Raw genomic sequence first — 19,632 nt, 5'->3', positions numbered from 1 at the left:
ACCAGGCCTTTAGATTTACCAGGTCGTCCGGCTCGATAGGGTCGACCGATTCCTTAACCTTGCGTCGTCCGACTTGCTGGGCTCGTCTGTGAATTAACCTGTTCAACTTTACCACAGCTTCGTCCCAGTCTCTCACCTCGCGAGCCGCCGTCAACAGTTTATTACAAAACCCTACTCCTCGATTCGCCCACTGGTAATATTGAACTTTGTCTTCGCCCCAGATACGCCTCACCGACTTCAGGCCTTCGCGGGCTTTCGATCCTTCCAGCAAATGCCCTCCGGTGGCCTCTCGAGCCGGAGCGGTTTCAACATCACCCTCGCCGGCCTCGCCAAACCCGGCGGCCGGGATCCTGTTCACAGCGTCGTTGGTGGCATCCATAGCTGGATACATCTAGTCGACTTCGTCCAAAGCAACGGCTCTGCGCGCATCTGCAGCGTCGACATCGAATTCGACCAAATCGACGGCGTATGTTATCGGCACTAGAACACCAACCTGCGGCCCTCGAAAAAGGCCCTCCAGCCCACCTTGCTTATACTCCCTCCAAAACGCATCGACTACACCATTGCACCCTTTCCTTTCCCCCGTACTTCAACCCCTCGCCCACCCCTTCGCCCTGTCCCGGGGCACCGGTCGCTTCCCGGCTAATTCAGCCACATCGCCTAACAAGCCAATCACTTCAGCTTCAAACTTTAAACGTGACCACGTTCCTCCGTCCGCCCGTTTATCATTTTGTCCTAGCACTCGTTAGTCTCTTTCCCTGTTCGTGTGATCAGGTCACCTGGGCGGTAGTTTAGTCGTCCCTGCACTCTACCTGATCTATATAGCCGTGCCTAGGTGTTCCTTCATCCACTTGAGCACCCGCCTCACCAGATTCGGGGATAAACCTGTTCACCCGACTTAATTCTTCTGTCTTACCTACCAGGCACTTCACACGCTTGATATCCACAAGCGTCGGACACGAAATGCCCCCGCTTAGCACCTTCGTCATGTCTCGACAGCCAACATTCTCGAGCATCATCCACTTGCGTGATTTTGTCGACACCATTACCGACGATTCGACTCGGGACGCTCCGAATTACGCCGAGATCCGCGCGGACATCAACATCTTCGACGAAGACGGCTTTTACAGTCCTGATATCATCGCCGAGCCGATTCGCACCCGCATCCACGTCTATATGACGCGAGACGAACGAGACCTATACCTTCCCAACACCTTATTTTATGCCGATGGCCGCTTCTCGACGGTCCTTTCCGCAGACGGTGATTTGGAAATCAGTATCCAGGCACTGAGCTTGATGAGGCACGTCCATCCACCCGCTGCGACCTCGATTCGGCTGACCGACTCAGGCACCCAGGAGATGTAGCCGACTTCGACGAGTACCGCCGCCACTTGCCAGAACAATGGTGCCCCATGGTGACCGTCATAGGCTCGGTCCGCACCGGTGACGACAGCTGTCCTGAGCCTTCGGAGCCACGGCATTTCACCGTCGAAACATCCGTTTATGATGCTTCAAAGGCCGCTCCGGTGCAGTTCTTTGTGGCTTACTTTCTGGAAAACACCAGACGCTGGCAGAAGGTTAAGACGCCACCGTCGGGCGCCTTTCTCAGCGCCACCGCGAAGATCGCTGGCCGCACTGCTCACACGAATCGTCTGGCCCTTCGCGTCCTCGACCTAACGTACCTGCCAAGACCTCCCTCGGCCGCGCCCGTATCAACGACCCCAGAAATAACCCGTACCAGACACGACCTCCCTCACACAGGGAACTCCCCAGACTCCGCGTCTGTCCCAGCTCCTCCACCAACCGCTGCTCGTTCTGGCGACTCCCTTCTCAGCTCAGCCCGGCCTCTGACGTCGGAGAGTGGGCCTCGACCGCATCGCAGCCGCCATCTTCCGAAGAAATACGCAGAATTGGAGCAGACCGCAGTGAACCGAATGGAGTCCTAGGATACGTAGATATCAAATTTAGCCCTCTTCAACACGAAACCGCGAAGAATATCGTGGATGTACTTCAGCCCCTCCTTTCCACAATAAAATGCGAAGCGAACTGTGACAAGCTGTGACAAGCTACCCATAATTTAAAAAATGGAAATCAGAGGGGAACTACGCAAAATCTTGATCTAGATACTGACCATATGACATCCCTGGTTTTTGCCTCATCTTTGGTCACATTTCATTACGTTTCAGCATACCCAGGTGACCAGTGCACCCTGTTCAGAACAGACGCTAGAGTAAGCCACCAAAGTGCGCCATCCCAACCTTGGTGCGGTAACATTCGAACGCGTGCAAACGCAGCAAACTTACATTTTGGGCATCTATCTAATTCCAGTGCTTCCAAATTGCAGGATCCAAGTTTCGTTTCGTTCCTCAAGGCTCCTTTGGGCGAACCGCTTGCGGTTTGCGTCTCCTGTGCGGCTTGTGTCTCCTTTTGTTAAGCCAATGGGAATCATTTCATGAGATCCGCATTAACTGGTGGGATTCCACCTGTAAAGGTGGGCATTCCTTATGCCGGCAAGGGTTCGCTTCTGTTATGAGTGCCTTAGGCATGAAATGCACCGCCGCGTAGCTCTACTTGTGCGGGCTAAAAACGCCTCGCACAATCGACCCTCTGGGGATTTAGTGCGGTGGTGCAATTTGACGTTTTTCAAACAATCTGAAGTTTTTAATTTGGGATTAGCGCATTTCCTATTACGACTAGCGCATTTAACAAACGGGTGCCTCATATGCTTTGGCGGCGTCCAGCAGGTTATCGATAACATGCACGAACCGTGAACTACTTCTGTTTGTTAGGAATCTCCACCAAGTTTGAAGTAGTTAAAAAAACGTCAGATTGCACCACCGCACTAAATCCCCAGAGGGTCGATTGTGCGAGGCGTTTTCAGCCCGCACAAGTATACCTGGAGGCCGTCAAGTGGGCAGTAGGAAGCTTTGAGAACCCCGCGTCGTGCGGGGTTATCGAGCCCACATTTTGAGGTGGGGACTACCCCGCTGTCATCAAGGTGCTTTTTGCGCGGTCCGCGACCCAGGATAGTGTGCTTCGGTGAAGCCGTGACGAGCTTGGGAAGCCGGAGGAACAAACAAAGCGGCCTGCTCGCCCGACCGGGTTCTGGCAGCCTCGCCGAGCTCGCCCGATTGGAGGATTACCACGCGTGCAGAGACCGCCAGGAGACCGGTCGTTGAGCCGATAAAAATCACTTTAATGAAACACTCGTAGAGTCCCACCTACAGCTTCCGTTATGGGTGCCTCAGGCAGGAAAATTTCCCAAACCCGGCAGTCGCCAGCAGTGCAGCCGCGGTGCACCGCCGATCACGTCTTCACATTAGCCGCTTCACTTCTCCACGCTCTTGTGGCCGTGACCAGGCACGCCGCTTCGCAGGGCGCGGCGTGGCCTGGGCCTCTTGGACAGCGTCGTCGCCCAAACGGCGTTTCCTTGATGACCTTTGTGTTGCTTGGCTTGTGCATTGCCTACGTAATATCGTCCTCGCGCCCACACCGGGCCGTATCTCGACTGGCCCCTCTATATCAGAAGTTCCGGGCGGGTGCGTCCCTGTCATATGTCAGTTATCACGACGTCATTCTGACGGTAACGACGGGGACGTAGTTATTTAGGCGTGAGCGTAGCCAGAGGCTGCCACACTGCACAACTAAGGTTGCGAGTACTTGCTCTGTAACTATTAGTGACTCATTTGTCGCGCGGATACCATCGTTTGAACTCACGATTTTTCGATTCACCGCTGATGTCCCGATTGCCAGGTGGTGAATTGGCCTGCGCTATCGAACAGGGTTCTCCCAATTCATACCCTCCAGCATCCTGGTCGCATACCTGCCCCACTACCTCGGAGAGTTGGAGGCAGCACACGAGGTCCAAGGCTGATTACCGTACAGGCGGCATCATTTTGAGAAAAACCAAGCAGACCTGCCGTTTGACGAGATGAAGTCCCAAGAAAAGTCATCGGATCGATCGAGAATTCATCGAACTGGCTCTGGCCGTGATGCCACAGCTCCAATTTTCTTGTTTTTATCATACGGTGGGACCGCCTGCGCCACTCCACCCAGCGTGTCCACCACGTTTGGTAGTAAATGTGCGTCATCCATAACCATGTAGCACTAGTCCATCTGCCAAGGGGCCGGCATCTAGACGCTCCTTCCCTGTTCAGTCTCCTTGGCCCTGCTTTGTAAATTGCTAGTTTGAGAAACTATGACCCCATGGAGACTGCTAGCAAATTGTAATTCGACGGCCTGCTTTTCACCCTTACGCTGCTCACCGGCGTTATCGCCGACGTTGCTAGAGCTCGGCACCGGCGATGAGGGATGTGTTACTGTTTCTCGAGTGGGGTGCTCGCTGCCCGTGATTACGGCACCGGCGTCGGAGGGTGTCTTTGTCTTTGAGAGCGCAAAATCACCGGAATCGAAATATTTTCTCTGGAACCCATGAGCGGGTTAGCCAGATTCAAAGCGATGGGTAGCAGTACGGTTGGGCCATATTAATACCTCTAGTTGGTGGAGAAGCCTTCCTCTGGATGGCATCTTTCCGTACTTACGAAAGAGATTTTCGTTCTCCTCGGTACGGGGCTTCGACTGTTGAGGCCCATCCATGGTGGCGGAACTTGGATGCGTCTGCGTGTATGGATGCAGCATTGGAGGTTGAAGGGGGCGTAAAACAGGAAAAAAAAAGGGCGACGTTAAGATTCTTATTTAAGCTTTGATGGTGGTTAAACCATGGCCTAGCCAAGGCCGGCAAAGGACCAGATTCCGGAAGTCACTTCCAGCCGCACTGGCTGCGGAATCTGTTTTAACTATGGTGCTCCCAGAAGCCTCTGGGCGGGCTCCTGGAGCGGGAATCGTAGCTATGCGGCGCGAAGCCCCCGAAGGGATGCGATTGTCCCAATCCTATCTACCTCTGCCTGGAGGATGATTCGGGAGGGGGACGGAGAGTCGAAGATCTCGATGCGCCTCGATAGCTTGAGCGTTCCAAGGTACAAAGCGCCGGCTTGCATAGCCCTTGTTGGTGCGAACGCTTCAGGGCATCCCAAAGATTCAATAACTCGACGAAACTATGTGGGACCGCGCGGCCTTCAACAAAAACCGTGTGGGTGGGGATGAGTGGCGCATGCCGCCTAGGCTATAGCAGGGTCCTCCGCGGCTGCGACCACAGCCAGAAAACATTAACCCCCCCGCTGGCTCTGCTGCCTGCTGCCAGTAAGCCGTTTTGGGCCTGGTGCGTTGGAAACTGAGTCATCAGTTCGGCCGTGCGCCAAAAACAAGCAGAAGTCCCCAGTAATGCATTGGGCCGACTATGGATTCGGCTGCCGCTGGCCTCAGGCTTCACTGGCCGGCCTGCCGGCTATAATAATTGCTCGTCTTTTGATTTCCCAAACCACACGATGGAGCCAAAAACCACCCCATTACCTCATCACCTCTTCACCAGCTCACCTCCTCACCAGTAATCAAAGTAGCAAAGAACCAGCTAGAGCAAAGCAACACCGGAAAGCATCTCCACCACCATCTCACCCAACATGGCTGGCATGGTGTTTAGCAGCTCAATACCATATGACACCTTTCCCAACTCGTGCCTGGTCAAGGAGCAACAGGCCGTAAGCTTGTTATCCTTCCTCCTCGTCCAAGAGGCAAACCATCAGAGCGGCACTTTACTGACCACATCTCCAGACCATCGACTTCTCGCCTGCCGGCCTCTACACACCCTTGGTGGACTTTGGCACTCTAGATTTTACCGCAGAATCGGTAACCTCACCTGAGCTGAAATCGCCCTTGTCTCCAGTCTCGCCCAGCTCGCTGCTGCTGCCCACGGCAAATTCGGAAGAGACCGACTGGACCTCACCTTTTGGCTCTCTTTCGTCCCCAGTCGTCGCGCTGCCGCCCAGGAAGACCGCGCACAACATGATCGAGAAGCGGTACCGCAATAACCTGAACGACAAAATCTCGGCGCTACGCGACGCCGTGCCTGCCCTGCGCGTTATGGTGCACCGGCTCAAGGCCTACAACGCGAACGCGGCGACGGACGACGACGACGACGACGTGGACGCCGTTGCCTGCATCAGCGCCCAACGCACCACGGTGCAGGATATCGAGGAGGACCTCGGCGGCCTCGTCCCGGCCCACAACCTAAACAAGGCCACCATCTTTAGCAAGGCCACCGAGTACATTACCCACCTGGAGCGGGAGAACAGGGCCTTGGCGCGGGATAACCAGAGTCTCCGGAGCAAGGTCGAGGGCTTCGAGACGCAGAGATGGACATGATGAACGGCGCTGCTCGAAGCGTGAGGTGATAATGAGCTCTTTGCTACTGTTTTATGTCGACTTTTCTTCCTTATTTTTCTCTTTTCTGCTACGAAGCATATAGGGAAATGGGTTAGGCGCTGTTTGGCAAATCGCGTAATTTGGTTTGTTTTCCTAGAGCAACTCTTTCTCGTAACGAAGATACCATTGGGCCAACGACGGCTTTGCGACTTTGCGTGCGTAAATATACGGGCTGCTCCCTGGGACCTAGTGGCTGGCTCAAACTGGCCGAACCAACACAAGTGTGGCCTGGCTGTTGTTGGCATTTGTAGACGCATCTTTACTGCACGCTGCCCGGGAAGGACCAGATTGGACCTTATGCTCCCGGCGCACGGTTTAGAGTCGGCTACCGCAATGCGTCACCATGACAAAACATCGGGCGTGTCGGCGATCCGCAAGCCGTTGGTCATATAGAAGCGGCTGCCGCGCAAGAAACTACCCAGAACCATCGGATCCAATGCTTGCTTTGCCTTTCTGCCTCTTTCTTCGCTCGCTTTGCCTCTTGCTTGGCACTGTCCAGTTCCTTCTCGTTGCTTGTCCAATCTCTTGCCTCGATTGCTCCGCCGTAAGCGTCTAGCGGTTAAAGCTGGCCGCCCGACTAGCGCCTGCGAAATCGACCAATAATGCGTCTGCGCCTACCGTATCTCTTAATCCTCACATCTCTCACATTTTCCTCGAACATTTGGCCGGCCGTGGGGGTGCGGCCGCGCCACCTGGTACAGAACCTTTTTCGCATTTATAAGGGCTGGACCACCCTCAGTCGCCAACCCTAAGCCACCGTGTTTGCATTTCTTTCGTTTTATCCCCAGCTGCATTTCCCATCGTGTCCGCGATACCTATTTCATATGAGCTGAATTTGATATAATAGAACCAACTGTTACTAGTTTTACGTGTTGGTTGGTCGGGATTTCCAAGCGAGTAAGGTCCTACGCGCCCGCTTTTGCGTCAGTGGACGGCAAGCCTTATTTTAGGGTGAGCCTGATTCTTCTTTGCGATCGTTGCCTTTACGTTTTCCTCTTTCGCCTAGTTGGTCGATTTCTCTATAAAAAGCTTGAAATGCCTGTCACGCAGTCCAGCCCACAAGGGGCCAACCTTGCTCGCCCACCCTGCCTAAACTCCTTTCCTCCTCTATGTTTGTCCCTCACTGAAACTATTCTCGTGTCTAACCGTTTCTTCCCTGCTCAGCCCAGTCGGCCCACGCAACACGTCACGGGTTTGGACCAGCGCATCATTAGCATCGAACCTTCATGTCCGGCCGCCTTCCAGGTCCTACTTAGGGCCGAGATTCGTACACATGAGTTGCAGATGCCATCACTAAAGTTGGTGCCCCAAAACCTTCCTCTGCGCTCCCGCACTCTTCCATTCGCCACCACACACACACACACACACACACACACACCTTTGCCCATAGCCCACCACACTGCCCGCGCGATTCAATCGGTGCATACGATGGTCGCACTTTTCCCCATTCAAATCCAGCCCACCCCCAAGCGCGTTCTATCCATTGATCACTCGCCCAACACCATCAAAACCATCAGCCCGACCCCGCGTCGTCGCGCACAATCTTATACCCACCGCATCAACACCAGTTCTGTCATGTCCCGCAGCCAGCTCTTGGCGCAGGTTCGCGTCATCCTGGAGATGTCGGCGTCAGGTATTTCCAACCCTCCGGCCGCCCATGATGCAACAATAACCACGGCGACAGACTCGGCGGCCGTGCCGTCAACGTCCTCCCTATCGCCGTCGCCCACACCACCTCGTCACCGCCCCAGGAAAACGCACATTTGCCCCGAGCCGGGCTCCCTCTACGACATCATGTATGCCTACTCTGGCCATGGGCTCTACGTACTGCCGATCTACTGGGCGGACCTGCACACCAAATCACTCAACGTGCAGTTCAAGGAGCAGTCACCCATGATCTTTCCCGCTCCCGAACCCCATCGCTATCCCAGCATGTCTCCTCCCCCGTCGCCGGAGCCGTCGACCGCAGCGAAGCAGCTGTGCGCCGAGCTGAGCACCTTCGTCCAGGGGTCCGCCGCCCCTGCTAAGAAGAAGAAGAAGTAGTAGTAGTAGTAGTAGTAGTAGTAGTAGTAGTAGTAGTAGTAGTAGTAGTAGTAGTAGTAGTAGTAGTAGTAGTAGTAGTAGTAGTAGTAGTAGTAGTAGTAGTAGTAGTAGTAGTAGTAGTAGTAGTAGTATCTATTAACGCCGGGCAGCAAGCTGCAACTGCGCGAGGAGTATCACGGCGTGGAAAGCTATGGGAGGTTATATACAGGCTGTCTGCCAGGTCTTAATCTCCTCCACGTGGTACTGTGCCCTCAGTACCTCCGGGTGATTCCTGAAGGAGGAGTCGTCCTACCGACCCGATGTTACCTGCATTTTTCCAAACTATAGTCGCCAAATCTTTGGAGGAAAACCTAACCAATAGGAAAAGCCTCCATGTTTGCGCCTGCTGCGGCCCTGCAACTAATCTTGCGGAGGTTTGACCAGCTTGCGGCGGTGTCCGCCGTCTATGTGTGCGTGCTTTTGCTCGCGGGGGATGTCCACTAGGGCGGGTGCAATGCGTTAATCACGCGGGGGAAGGGTAAAGTGGCCAGTAACGGCCGCGAACTTCTCAAAGCACTTGGGTTTTGCCAGTGTTTTGTATAGGTATTTGCGCCGGGCATATATATCTGGGCGAAAGGCTGGCCTGCAAGGCCAGTCTTGCCACTTTTTGATGCTGTTTGGGCAGTGGACCGGATGTTCTGGTGATGTGTGGTAGTTACACCATGGGCATCGCGTGTGTGCGTCTTGGTGGTTGAAACGGGCATGGTACTCCTGGAAGTCTCCGTGTCCTGTCCGCATGGCTAGGTATTGCCCTAGGAGCCGGCGTGTGAGTTTCAACTCTTTCGGTTCCTTGGTGGGTACGTACCCTAGTTCCTAGAGGGCATAGGTGGGTGATTTTCGCTGGGTTTCCCACCACTGTGTGTTGATTCGCTGTGACTTTTTGCGGAGCTGGGACCGGAGTCCGCTTACGGTTGCTCTTTGGGCCCGGGGATCAGCATCCACCGGCCCTTTGGCTCCCTGGTCTGCCAGGCGGTCTGCCCGCTCATTCCCCTCTATATCTTGGTGTCCAGGGCACCATTGTATGTGCACCTCCACGTTTTTGCTTTCGAGTTCGCTAACGAGCTCGTGGAACCGGATATATGCCCATTGCGACGATAGAGACGCATTTCCTTTAAGACCCCAGATGACCGAGGTGCTATCCACACACATCCATATCTTGTTTCCTGGGTCTTGTGCCGCAGCTTCGAGGCCACGCAGTGCGCCAACCGTTTCGGCGTCGAAGATGGCATAGTCCGCCCAATGCTGCCGAGTCATTTGCGATCTCCTGGCGGTTCCGGTAGACAGCATACCCATATCCGACCAAATGACCTCTCTCTTTGTCGAGCTGTTCCGAGCCATCGGTGAATACAGCCGTTTCGCCAGGATCGGGCCGTTCGTACCACTCTTTAAAGTCCTTTGCCGCCTCCTTTTTGCTCTTCCCACCCGTCGGGTCCTTGCGAGACCCAGGGGTGTATCGAGGTGGCAGTAGTTGCGTGCGGATGAGTGGCGGGAATTCCGCTTCTGCGTTAAGCAGCTTTGAGATTCGCTCTTGGAGGCAGCCTGCATTGCGCCCTCGGTCTATCATGCGTCTGTACTGTCGTCTATGAAGCGGGTGTGCTCCATCTGCCAGGCGGAGGCGGAACGCATACCGTAGGCGTTGGTGTGCCATGGCCACCTGTGCCGACGGCATGCCGGCATCCCGGAGTATTGTTGCCGTTGAGGCTGTCTTCCAGACTGGGAGGACCGCCCGCGCTGCATGTACTAGCGGCCGCTGTATGGCCGCTAGTAGACCTTTTTTTTTTTTTTTGGGTCGTACCATGCTTCGGCTGCGTATGATACAGACAACAGCACGCAGGCTATTGCTGCTTTCCGCAATGAAGCGGCCGGTGGTCCGTATTTTACTCCTGCGAGGTTGCGGAGGTGCCTTGCCACCTTTATGGCCTTGGCACTCCTTTCGTCCACGTGCCGGCGACCTGATAGTTTCCTGTCGAACCAGTACCCGAGCCAGCGCAGGCCTGGGACCGTGGACATTGGGTATTGTTCAGGGACTGTCGTAACGGGTTGTATCGTTCTGCCATTTACCTGCAGCACAGGGTTGCCTCCAGTTCTGCTGCGCGTGATGTGGATCATCTCCGTCTTTTCTGGTGCAAAGGTGATTTTGCGCTCGGATCCATGCCGGAGCATTTCCCCCAGGTCGCCTTGGAGCTCGGCCACGTTCTGTTGTAGGCTGGGCGTGGCCTTCCAGTTCAAGATGTCGTCTGCATATGCGAATCTCCACTTGCCTCCAGCTCTGACCAGGCTCGCCAAGTAGACCATATACAGCACAGGTGATGCCGGAGACCCCTGTGGTGTGCCGCAGTCGAGACTGCTGCACCCCGTGGTGACTGCTTCCAGACGGACCCGAGCCTTGCGGTCTGCTAGGAAGCTGTCTACGAGTCGAAGGAGTCGGATGTCAAATCCCAGCCCTCTCATCTCTTTCAGCAGGCTTTGGGGAGCAGGGCATCGAAGGCACCTTGCACGTCGCTTGTTACGATTGTGACTGCGTTTCCCTCCGCTAGTGCCATCTCTACGTCGTGTATGAGAGCGCAGATCAGATCTGTTGCAGACCTATGAGGGAGTGCCCCTCCGTGGGTGGGACTTAGGATTCCCTGTTGCAGTGCTGCCCAGGCTATGCGCCTGCCGAACACTCGTTCCAGCCCCTTGCCTAGGCATGACAGCAGGGCTATCGGCCGCCAGGACCTGACGCTGGTTTTATCCTTCTTTCCTACCTTGGGGAGCATAACTACTTCTGCTTGCTTCCACGGGGTAGGAAACCAGCTAAGCTCCGGACAGCGCTGGTAAAGCTTGTGTATCGGCCCGCTAATGGTTGCCCAGCAGGCTTTAAACAGGCGGACAGTGATGCCGTCTGTGCCCGGAGACGTGCTTCGTACCCCAATGCAGGCCTTCTCCACCTCCTCTGGTGACACTGATGTGTCCCATTGGATCTTGGTCTCCTCTGGCTGCCAGTCGTCCAACGGATCTTCAGTTAGGTCGTCTTCTTTTGAGAACCGGCCGAGCACCTCTTTTTGAAGTGTTTCTGCTTTGGTGAGGGGGTCATGTATGGAGACCCCCCCGTGAACCAGGGGTGGTGATCGCAGGTTGGGTGCCAGTTTGTGCCAGCCTGCCACGTCCCACAGCGTTTTGTCATCTGTTATAGTATCGATCTTTTTGCGCCAGTAGTCTGTTTTGGCTTTCCGTACGCCTGTGATGTACTCTTTCTTCTCTGGGGTGGGTCCGGCTTGTGGTTCAGCCGCCCGACGCGCGGCCCGGTATGCTTTCCACAGGGCTTGGCAGTCTTGTGTCCACCAAGGTGCCGAGCGACCCCGTTTGCTGGCCGCTGTGCCTCCGGCTCTGAGAGCACTCTGCCACATAGAGTTGAAGGCCTCCACCCAGGAGTCGAGTGCCGGCCCGTCTTTTGCTTGTTCGGGGTCTAGTAGTGTTGCCATGCCAACTCCCACTAGCTCGCCAAACGACCCGAGTTTGTCGTCCCGAACAGCATAGTTGATGGCCTCTGCTCGCTGTTCTCCTCTGGTAGGGAGCACAGTGATTAGTGTCTCGTGATCAGACCCGGTGTGAAGCTCCTCTGTGACCTGTGGTGGTGAAGGGCACATTGGAGAAGACCATGTCGAAGACTCCTCCGGATTCATGTGTAGGCACACCAATGTCTCCGGTGAACTCCATGCCGCTGCCTTCGGCCCATCGGGTGAGCTCATCTCCTCCTCGTGCGTCTGTACGATTGGGCTCGTAGGCTTGTGCAACAAGGTTGAAGTCTCCTCCCACCACTGTCGGCGCTGTCGGCGTCGTTCCGCATACTATATCGAGCGCCTCTCTGCTTGTCGTGTCTCTATATATGTGTAGGAGCTGGATTCCATTCACTTGCAACCACAGTGCATCTCTTGTTTGGATTGGCCGTTGCTGAGAGACCCATAGTCCTGCACCTTTTCGGATGTAAGTGAGGACTCTGGGCCTTATCGACCGAAGCCCATCCCAGTCGTTTGCATTCCAGTGGTCCTCTGGCGCAAAGAGGTCGTAGCCTCCATGTGTCTGAGTTCTCGTTTCCAGGTAGCAAGCTGGCTCCTGAATGTTGATGATATCCACATCTTTTTGGTGGCATAGTTCTAATAGGCTCAGGTGTGGCACCTGTCTTTTGCCTACATTAGCCCACACTATGGTGAGCTCCGCGCGCTGATGGGCACGTCGGGGCGTTCTATTCATTAGATTGTTGGGGTTGGGTTTGTGCGTCCTCGGGGGAGGTCGCCTGTACCGAAACGATGATGGTGTCGTTGTTGCCTGCCGGGGGGGCCATGGGAGTGAGGAACTGGAGGATGGCTCCTGCGTCTGGATCATCTCTGCCCCGTTTTCCTGTGGTAGTTGTCGGGGGCCGGTCGGTCATGACAGCATCCACTGGCTGAGCTGCCTTGGCAGTTGCTTCGGCGGCCGCTTTATCAGCTGCCTCCGCTGCTGTTTCCAGTGCCTTCGTGTAACGGGCTTGTCCGTGCTTTCTCACGTCCTTAAGTTTCCGTTGGGAGAGCCGTATAACTTTGTTGTTTACCACTCTTGGAGCGGCTGGGCAGCCATTGTGCCCTGCTGGGAAGGGGCCACAGCAGTTGGCGCACTTTGGGGGATCATTGCAGTCTCCTTCGTGGGTCTCTCGGCTGCATTGCCCGCATCTCTTGGCGCGGACGCACCGCCTGGCATCGCATTAACCTTGGCAGCCTGTGGCATGCAGCTCAATTCTGGGCTTCTTCACTACCAAGCGCGATTTGCCGCTGGTGCCGAACAGGGTGAACAGTCGAGGGACAGGTTGCAGGAAAGAAATGATCCACGTAGCTGTTCCCGTTTCCACGTTGTGCCCGTGGCGAGACGGCTTGCAGTCTACCGGTTCAAGGCCCGATTGGATTTTGACCTCTTCCTTGGTGAACTGGGGCACGTCGGGGGCTCGCCACCCCACGGGGTGTGTGTCGTCCGGGGCACGTCCGGTACAGCGTAGTTATACCATTTTTGTGGCACTGTGATTGACGTTGCGTCAAATATTTTCTTGATCTCCTCCTGTGTTGGCGGCTCGAGAAGTTTGGCCTTGATTGTGGCATTGGCTGCTTTGATCGCCCACCCTGTGGGCGTGCGCGTGACCGCCGGTATGTCCGCCAGGGACATACCGACTGCTTCGCTCGTCTTATGCCTGAGGGCGAAGGGTTCCCGCGTGTCGAGGCCTGGGTGGCGGGCCCGGACCAGGATCCGGTGGTCGGGTTGTTTATTAGCCCTTAGGCCTGGTTTAGGTGCCGGATTGGGAGAGGCGGCGGCGGGCTCTGGCCGCTTGGCTGAGGCTACAGTGGCCCACGTACGTGTCGTCGGCTCCGGCGACGGCGCCTGGGCCGTGGGTACTTGCTCTGGTACTTGGGCAGGCCTACTCCCGCCACTGCTGGTTGGAGGCGAGGCAAGCCGAGTTCTTGGCGGGGAGCGCGAGGGAGAGCGAGAGCGCTCTTTGTCGCCTAGCATCTGCAGGCGGAGGTGCCCAAACACTACATCCTCAATCGACATCGCCAGTTTGCGATGGTCCTCATGTTGGTCACTTTCATAATCCCGAAGGATCTGGGCAAAGTGCTTCTCCACGTTGTTGTACACCTGCACGTGCACATCTACGTTCCGCATCTCTTTGAGCAGTTCAGACATGTCGAGCCGGACGGCTCCGTCTCCGGGTGGGCGTCGTGCAGCCGCATCCTTTGCTGTTTCGCCAGTGCCATTGTGTCGGCGCTTCGGCTGCTGCTGTGGGTCTGGCGCATGCTGCGACCCAGCCAGGCCAGTTGACTGGGCCGGCGCAGGGTCCCGTAGGGGCCTGCGCGTCGCTGCCGCCGCGGTGCCTGCGAGGGCATCGCAGCTGCGGTCGGTTGAGCGTGAAAACTCTGCGTTTGTTAAGGATTCTGGTGGTCTGTCTGCAGTTGCACTAGTAATAGTGGGGCTGCGGGGCTGTTGTGTCGGAAGGATGGCCCCTGCTAAGAAGATCAAGGCCCTGAAGCATCTCATATGTGGTTTTTTCCCGGGCATGCCTTTGCAAAACGAAGACGTCGGTGGACCTCGACCTGCACTGCGGAACCAAGTTTTACCGCAGGTCAATCAAACTCCCCGTAATATGGAAAAGGGCGCTGCAATTCATTCGACTCTGCTGCGACGCGCCCGATATCCTCATCCTCGCAGGAGTCTAGCTCCAGCGACTTCGGTCTTAGTGGCAGCCGCGGAGGGAGCCGCAGCAGCCGCAACCGATTTGACCGCAACGCGCCGCTGCTCGCGTACATCGGCCACGACCACCTTGCAACCGTGCGAAAAACGCTCTTCCCCATCTCGCCTGGCCCAAAGCACGGCGACTACGCGAACAACCCTGTCGCAAACCTGCAGCGACTACGGGCTAGGGCCCTCGTTCCCAGCAATCCAGATTGCGATGCGTACTTTATCGCGGTGCTTCTAGCCATGGCCCAGGCGCGCTTCTATAGCAAGTCCACCGGCCGGAGGAAGTTTAGGCTCTCTTAGTCGTCTCCAGAGGCGCCAAGAAGCCCTGACAACCACCCTCCCTGTCAGCCCGACGACGTGATGCACGATGTCGAGGTGCGCCTGTTCACATTTGGCGCGGCTGCCAAGGACTTTATCGTGTACACGGCCTCGATCGGGGCAGACTTCCTCGAGGGGTTCGCGCAGCCCTGCCAACAACTACATCGAGGTCCGGAGGGCATGTCATCGATGCGTGTATCATACACTAAGGTTCCTGTGTGGCCTTTCTATGGGCTGAAGGAGCGGCTGGGCAAGGCGCTCGGGTCAGACATCACTGGCACTGAGTTCTTCGCGCCGGGCTGACACCTTTCACTCGCCCGATGAACTTCCCCTGTACGAGGCAGAAGTTGAGAGAAGACGGCTCGACGAGGAGCGTCGCTACCGCGAGTACCAGCCCTTGCGGCGGGAGGAGCATCGTCTTAGACTATGCCAACTCCCCTCGAAGAGCTTCGACGAGGATAACAAGAAACGGAGTCGAAAATCCAGTCATAGCAGTGGCGGTGGCGGCGGTGACGAACCCCCCTCGCCCTCGCCCTCGCCCTTTAAGCGGCGCCGGGGCGCGAGCGCGGCGGAGGTCCAGGTATGTCGGCGATTCTGATATCCTCTCCCTTACCGCGGTTCTCAGCCTGGCCCGAGAATCTTGTGGCGAGGGGCCCAAGTGGCGTATCGTACCTGCCAGTCGAGCATGGCGCTGACAGAGCAGCCAGAGTATGGCCCGCTGGACGAGCTTCAGGGACTCTGGCTCGGGGCTACTTCCAGCGCAGAAGTAGAGGTCGACGACAGCGACGTCAAGATCTCCGCTATGATCTTCAAGCAGGCAATGTGCGACCATGGACATCAGCGTCGATTTGCCCTGCTTGCCGTGAAACGGTAAGGCCTGGTTGGCTTCTGACTTCTATTGCCACATCCCCTCCGACTCGAAGGCATCTTGAAACGTTCCGTCCATTCCGAGCCGTCCCGGCAGATGCAGCGGAGCCGGCACATTGGCAAGTTCGTGGTCACCATGCCGCCGGACCCTGCTCGTCGAAGGAGTGCGGCAGCACGAGCCGCTCAAATTACTTACCGGATTCAATATCAACACCCGCTTGGCATCAAGGCGTATACGAGGCCCATTTCCACCAATAGAGCAGTTTTGCTGACTGGAACTGGACGTAGTGTTAAGGCGTAGCGTGTCCTCGCTCCAGCCTGGCATCACGTTGAGGGTATGAGCCTCCATTCGATATCACAGTGGCGACTTTGATATTTTAGTCCTTTTGGCTCCGGCGGGTGGAGGCTCTCCGTGTCAAGCCGTGACACGTAGGAGGACATGTGATCTAACTACAGCACTCCGGCATATCACTCCATCACCCCGGCATATCACTCCATCGAGACCGGCAGGCTCAAGGGTAACCGTCTTCTGAGCGGGAACGTGTGCAATCAGTATATATAGTGGCAAGCGGCAAAGGGTTTCGTGACCCCTGCCAGCAGGCGCGGTTTTCGGTTCTCGTCCTCTTCCATTTTGTGCTCATAGAGAGCAGTCATGAATAGATGCTCCAAGAAATATAAAAGCAATCATCGCCTACAGTCCAAGGAATGTCCACAATCTCTTAACGCCAAGAAATGATATAAAGTGAGAGTGACAGGCCGTAAGAACGCTGGGGATGTCAAGCCGACCGAACGATCACGTCCATTGTGGCTATCAACTGTCCGCCTAGAGTGGACTGCCGTTTTCGCTAAAGTGCAAAAGCTCCGCGGCTGTCCGGCGCCTTTACGTCTCTCGGCGGGAAGGCAGTGATCCATCCCCGAAGCTCAAGCGGCATGGGCACCGGGCACGGGCTGCTGGACCTTGGTGACTTGCATGCCCGGACGAACAATGCGCTGGCCCGACGAATCAACCACAGTGGAGACATCCTTGTTCTCGTACTGCGCCTGCTTCCAGATCTCGACCCCGCAGCCGCCGCGCAGGACACCGACGCGGATGGTGGAGAGCAGGTTGTGGGCAGCGTTGGAGTGGTTGTAAATTCCACCGTTGAAGATAGCAGTGGCGTCCTTACCGATGGCCGACGAAATGAGGGCCTTGCCGCCGGGGTGGTCCTTGACGAAATCGGTAATGTCGTGGATGACGCCGGCAACGGCGATCAGGGCCTTGCCATTGCGAGACTGGTCGACGAAGTCGTTCCAGTTGACAACCGGCAGCTGTTCCAGCGGAATGCCCCAGTCGAGGGTGGCGCGCTTCTGGTCCAGCTTCTTCTGGTGCTGCTGCAGGCGGCCCTTCTCGATCTCATTCTGGCGGAACTGCTTCAGGTTGGAGGCCAGCCAAAGCTTCTTCCAGATCCAGATGGACCATTTGGTGGGGTCATACTGGTACCACTCAATGGCATTGCGGTAGTCTGAGGGAAACTCGTGGTGGAAGTTGTGGTAGCCCTCGCCGAGGGTGACTAACGCGGTGACGACGTGGTCGCGAGGCGAATTGCGATCGTCGAAGGGCTGGTCGCCGAGCCAGTGGGCCAAGGAGTTGACGCAGAAGGTGGCCTGCTGAAGGAAAAAGGCACGCAGGATGCCGGCGTAGATGAAGCCACCCCACCAGTCCCCCCAACCCAGGCCGGCAACGACGGCGGGGAATACGAGCGCCATAGTGATGGCGCACTTGATAAAGTTGCGGTGCTGCCACACCACCACCGGGTCCTCGTTCAAGTCGGTGATGTCGGTTCGACCCTGCTTCTTGGGGTTCTGCTTCAGCAGCATCCAGCCTATGTGTGCGTACATCAGGCCCTTGCGGACCGAGTAGGGGTCCTTCTCGGTGTCGGTGTAACGATGGTGGGCGCGGTGGCCGTTTGACCACCACCTGATGGAACCCTCAACGGCGCCAGCGCCGACGGCGGCGAGGTAGATCTTGAGGGGCAGGGAGGCCTTGTAGCAGCTGTGCGCCCAAAGGCGGTGGTAGCCTGCAATTACGGGTCAGCAATAAAGAGCTAAACCTAGACGTTCACTCCTGTAAATCCTGGCAAGACACGTACCGGCAGTGATGCCTAGGCCGGTGTTAAAGTAGTAGATGACGGCCCATATGGCAGTCTTGAGTTGCAGGGGAACCCAGTAGGTGGAGATGAGGCCACAGAGCGGCACGAATAGGATAAAAGTGGCGTTGAGCCAGTTGATGTGTTGGTGCCAGTTCTTCAAAGTCATGGGCTCCTCCGAGATGTGCGGCTTCTTAGGGTCGTAGGACTTGCTGGACCTCATCGGCTTGAAGTCCGTAGTACCGTCCGGGAAGGCAACGGCCCCCACGGGTTTCGAAGACGGTGACGACGACGACGGCGCCGCCATGGCTAGCAAATGCCGGCCGTGGGGTCTCATGCCAGTATGCTGGGGGGCTTCCCTTTACTGTCTTCCTCGCTGGGGCCCCGATGGCTTGAGAGGGAGGAGCGGGTATCGACAACTTTGGTAGAAGCCGGCGACAAAGGGAAGGGGCTGGTGTGGTGACGGGAGACTGGGCACCACGGCGAGTGCAGTGTGGTTGGGGGGCGTATGCGTTTATATCAACGGATTAGGGCAGGCAGGATTGTTGGAGAGGGAGTGGTGGGTGACAGAGTGTGTGGTTTACAGATGCGGTGTGGTGGTGGGTTGTCTCTAGAGCTGGCCTTCCCTATCGGACAACTCGAAAAATGGGGAACAAAGGTGGGTGCTGCGACCTCTGCGACCTCTGAGGGCCGGGCAACGCAGCCACGAGCAATGCCCACCAACCTACTTGGTAAGGCCAGGGCTTTCTTGCCTGATACCTACCACCTCAACGCGCTTTGGTGAGAGTACCTAATTGGTACGCCTCCAGCCAGAGGTGAGGGAGGCGAAACCGGCAGCTCCCAGCTGCATTGACGGGGACGGGCTCCATGGGTAGGTTGGCGGAAATCTTCGGAGGGGCCGCCAATAGAGACCCAAGGATCGCGGGTGTTGGGAAATAGTCCCAACCATTCCCGGGCCTGCCGGCTGATAAGATTCCGGAGCGCCTCCCAAAGACGCTTCTAAAACCAACATTAACCCGCCGGCCATACGACTTGCACCTCGGCATCATCTCTCTGGCATATGGCGGACGGTGCCGGATTTGACAGCTGTATCGAACCGCATAGGGAACGCAAGGGGCCATTATATCATCCGCTCGCAGCCCATTTTAAGCCCTGTGTTTATGTTGCTGAATACGCAAACTCTATCCTAAGGAATGGTGATGGCGATGAGTTTCGGCGATTGCTGCCCCTGGATAAGTCGGAGTACCCCCTGTCGGCCACCCCCCCTTCCGGCCACCTGGCCGGGGCCCACTGCACCACCAAACCCGGTGCATTCAACTGCAAATATCTACCGCTATTCAACCAACCATGATGCAAGAGTGTACTGATTCCTGATCAGAATTTTCCGCTGTTTCAGACGCACTTTCCTCCACCTCTATAGCATCACCCCTTGTCTCTGCAACTCGGCGTATATCTACGAAGGCCTGGTTGGGGTCCGGCACAACCCTTTTCCTTTTGCGAGGGCGTTGCGCCTCCAATTCGGCCTCTAGTTGCCTGATTTTTTGCTGGGCCGTAGCCAACTCGAATTCACGCACTTCGTAGCCTTTTTGGACCTTTCGGAAGAACAGGCGCGTCGTAGGACTCGGCGGGGCCCGGGCCTTAAAAGTGCTGATTTGGGTGGCTAGCCCTCGGCTTCGTTTAG

The 19,632-nt window shown here is 56.4% G+C and overlaps 6 protein-coding genes across 6 annotated transcripts; 4 read left to right on the top strand and 2 right to left on the bottom strand.

The window, feature by feature from the left end:
- Positions 1-271: 271 nt before the first annotated feature.
- Positions 272-1,986, top strand: GGTG_12147 (hypothetical protein; the record flags this gene model as incomplete). The annotated part of the gene is made up of 3 exons (XM_009230040.1): positions 272-466; positions 1,000-1,261; positions 1,357-1,986. The coding sequence occupies 3 exons, from the start codon at positions 272-274 to the stop codon at positions 1,944-1,946; spliced, it is 1,047 nt and encodes a 348-aa protein (XP_009228304.1). The 3' UTR covers positions 1,947-1,986.
- Positions 1,987-3,328: 1,342 nt separating this feature from the next.
- On the bottom strand, positions 3,329-4,592 carry GGTG_12146 (hypothetical protein; the record flags this gene model as incomplete). The annotated part of the gene is made up of 4 exons (XM_009230039.1): positions 3,329-3,508; positions 3,583-3,644; positions 4,257-4,422; positions 4,542-4,592. 4 exons carry the CDS (start codon positions 4,590-4,592, stop codon positions 3,329-3,331), a joined length of 459 nt encoding a protein of 152 aa, XP_009228303.1.
- Positions 4,593-5,338: 746 nt separating this feature from the next.
- Positions 5,339-6,467, top strand: GGTG_12145 (hypothetical protein). Its single transcript, XM_009230038.1, has 2 exons — positions 5,339-5,594; positions 5,668-6,467. The coding sequence occupies exons 1-2, from the start codon at positions 5,517-5,519 to the stop codon at positions 6,256-6,258; spliced, it is 669 nt and encodes a 222-aa protein (XP_009228302.1). The 5' UTR covers positions 5,339-5,516; the 3' UTR covers positions 6,259-6,467.
- Positions 6,468-6,754: 287 nt separating this feature from the next.
- On the top strand, positions 6,755-7,268 carry GGTG_12144 (hypothetical protein; the record flags this gene model as incomplete). Its single annotated transcript, XM_009230037.1, has 2 exons — positions 6,755-6,862; positions 7,182-7,268. 2 exons carry the CDS (start codon positions 6,755-6,757, stop codon positions 7,266-7,268), a joined length of 195 nt encoding a protein of 64 aa, XP_009228301.1.
- Positions 7,269-14,086: 6,818 nt separating this feature from the next.
- GGTG_12143 (hypothetical protein) lies at positions 14,087-16,387 on the top strand (the record flags this gene model as incomplete). The annotated part of the gene is made up of 5 exons (XM_009230036.1): positions 14,087-14,524; positions 14,611-14,924; positions 15,199-15,538; positions 15,638-15,828; positions 16,282-16,387. 5 exons carry the CDS (start codon positions 14,087-14,089, stop codon positions 16,385-16,387), a joined length of 1,389 nt encoding a protein of 462 aa, XP_009228300.1.
- Positions 16,388-16,440: 53 nt separating this feature from the next.
- Positions 16,441-18,270, bottom strand: GGTG_12142 (hypothetical protein). The gene is made up of 2 exons (XM_009230035.1): positions 17,955-18,270; positions 16,441-17,882 (listed from the first exon to the last, which is right to left on the bottom strand). The coding sequence occupies exons 1-2, from the start codon at positions 18,256-18,258 to the stop codon at positions 16,747-16,749; spliced, it is 1,440 nt and encodes a 479-aa protein (XP_009228299.1). The 5' UTR covers positions 18,259-18,270; the 3' UTR covers positions 16,441-16,746.
- Between the last annotated feature and the right edge of the window lie 1,362 nt (positions 18,271-19,632).

Source organism: Gaeumannomyces tritici (genome assembly GCF_000145635.1).
Source record: "Gaeumannomyces tritici R3-111a-1 unplaced genomic scaffold supercont2.8, whole genome shotgun sequence".
Taxonomy (NCBI): Eukaryota; Fungi; Ascomycota; class Sordariomycetes; order Magnaporthales; family Magnaporthaceae; genus Gaeumannomyces; species Gaeumannomyces tritici.
Note: the sequence above shows the minus strand (reverse complement) of the source record. Positions and strands in the feature narration are given on the sequence as shown.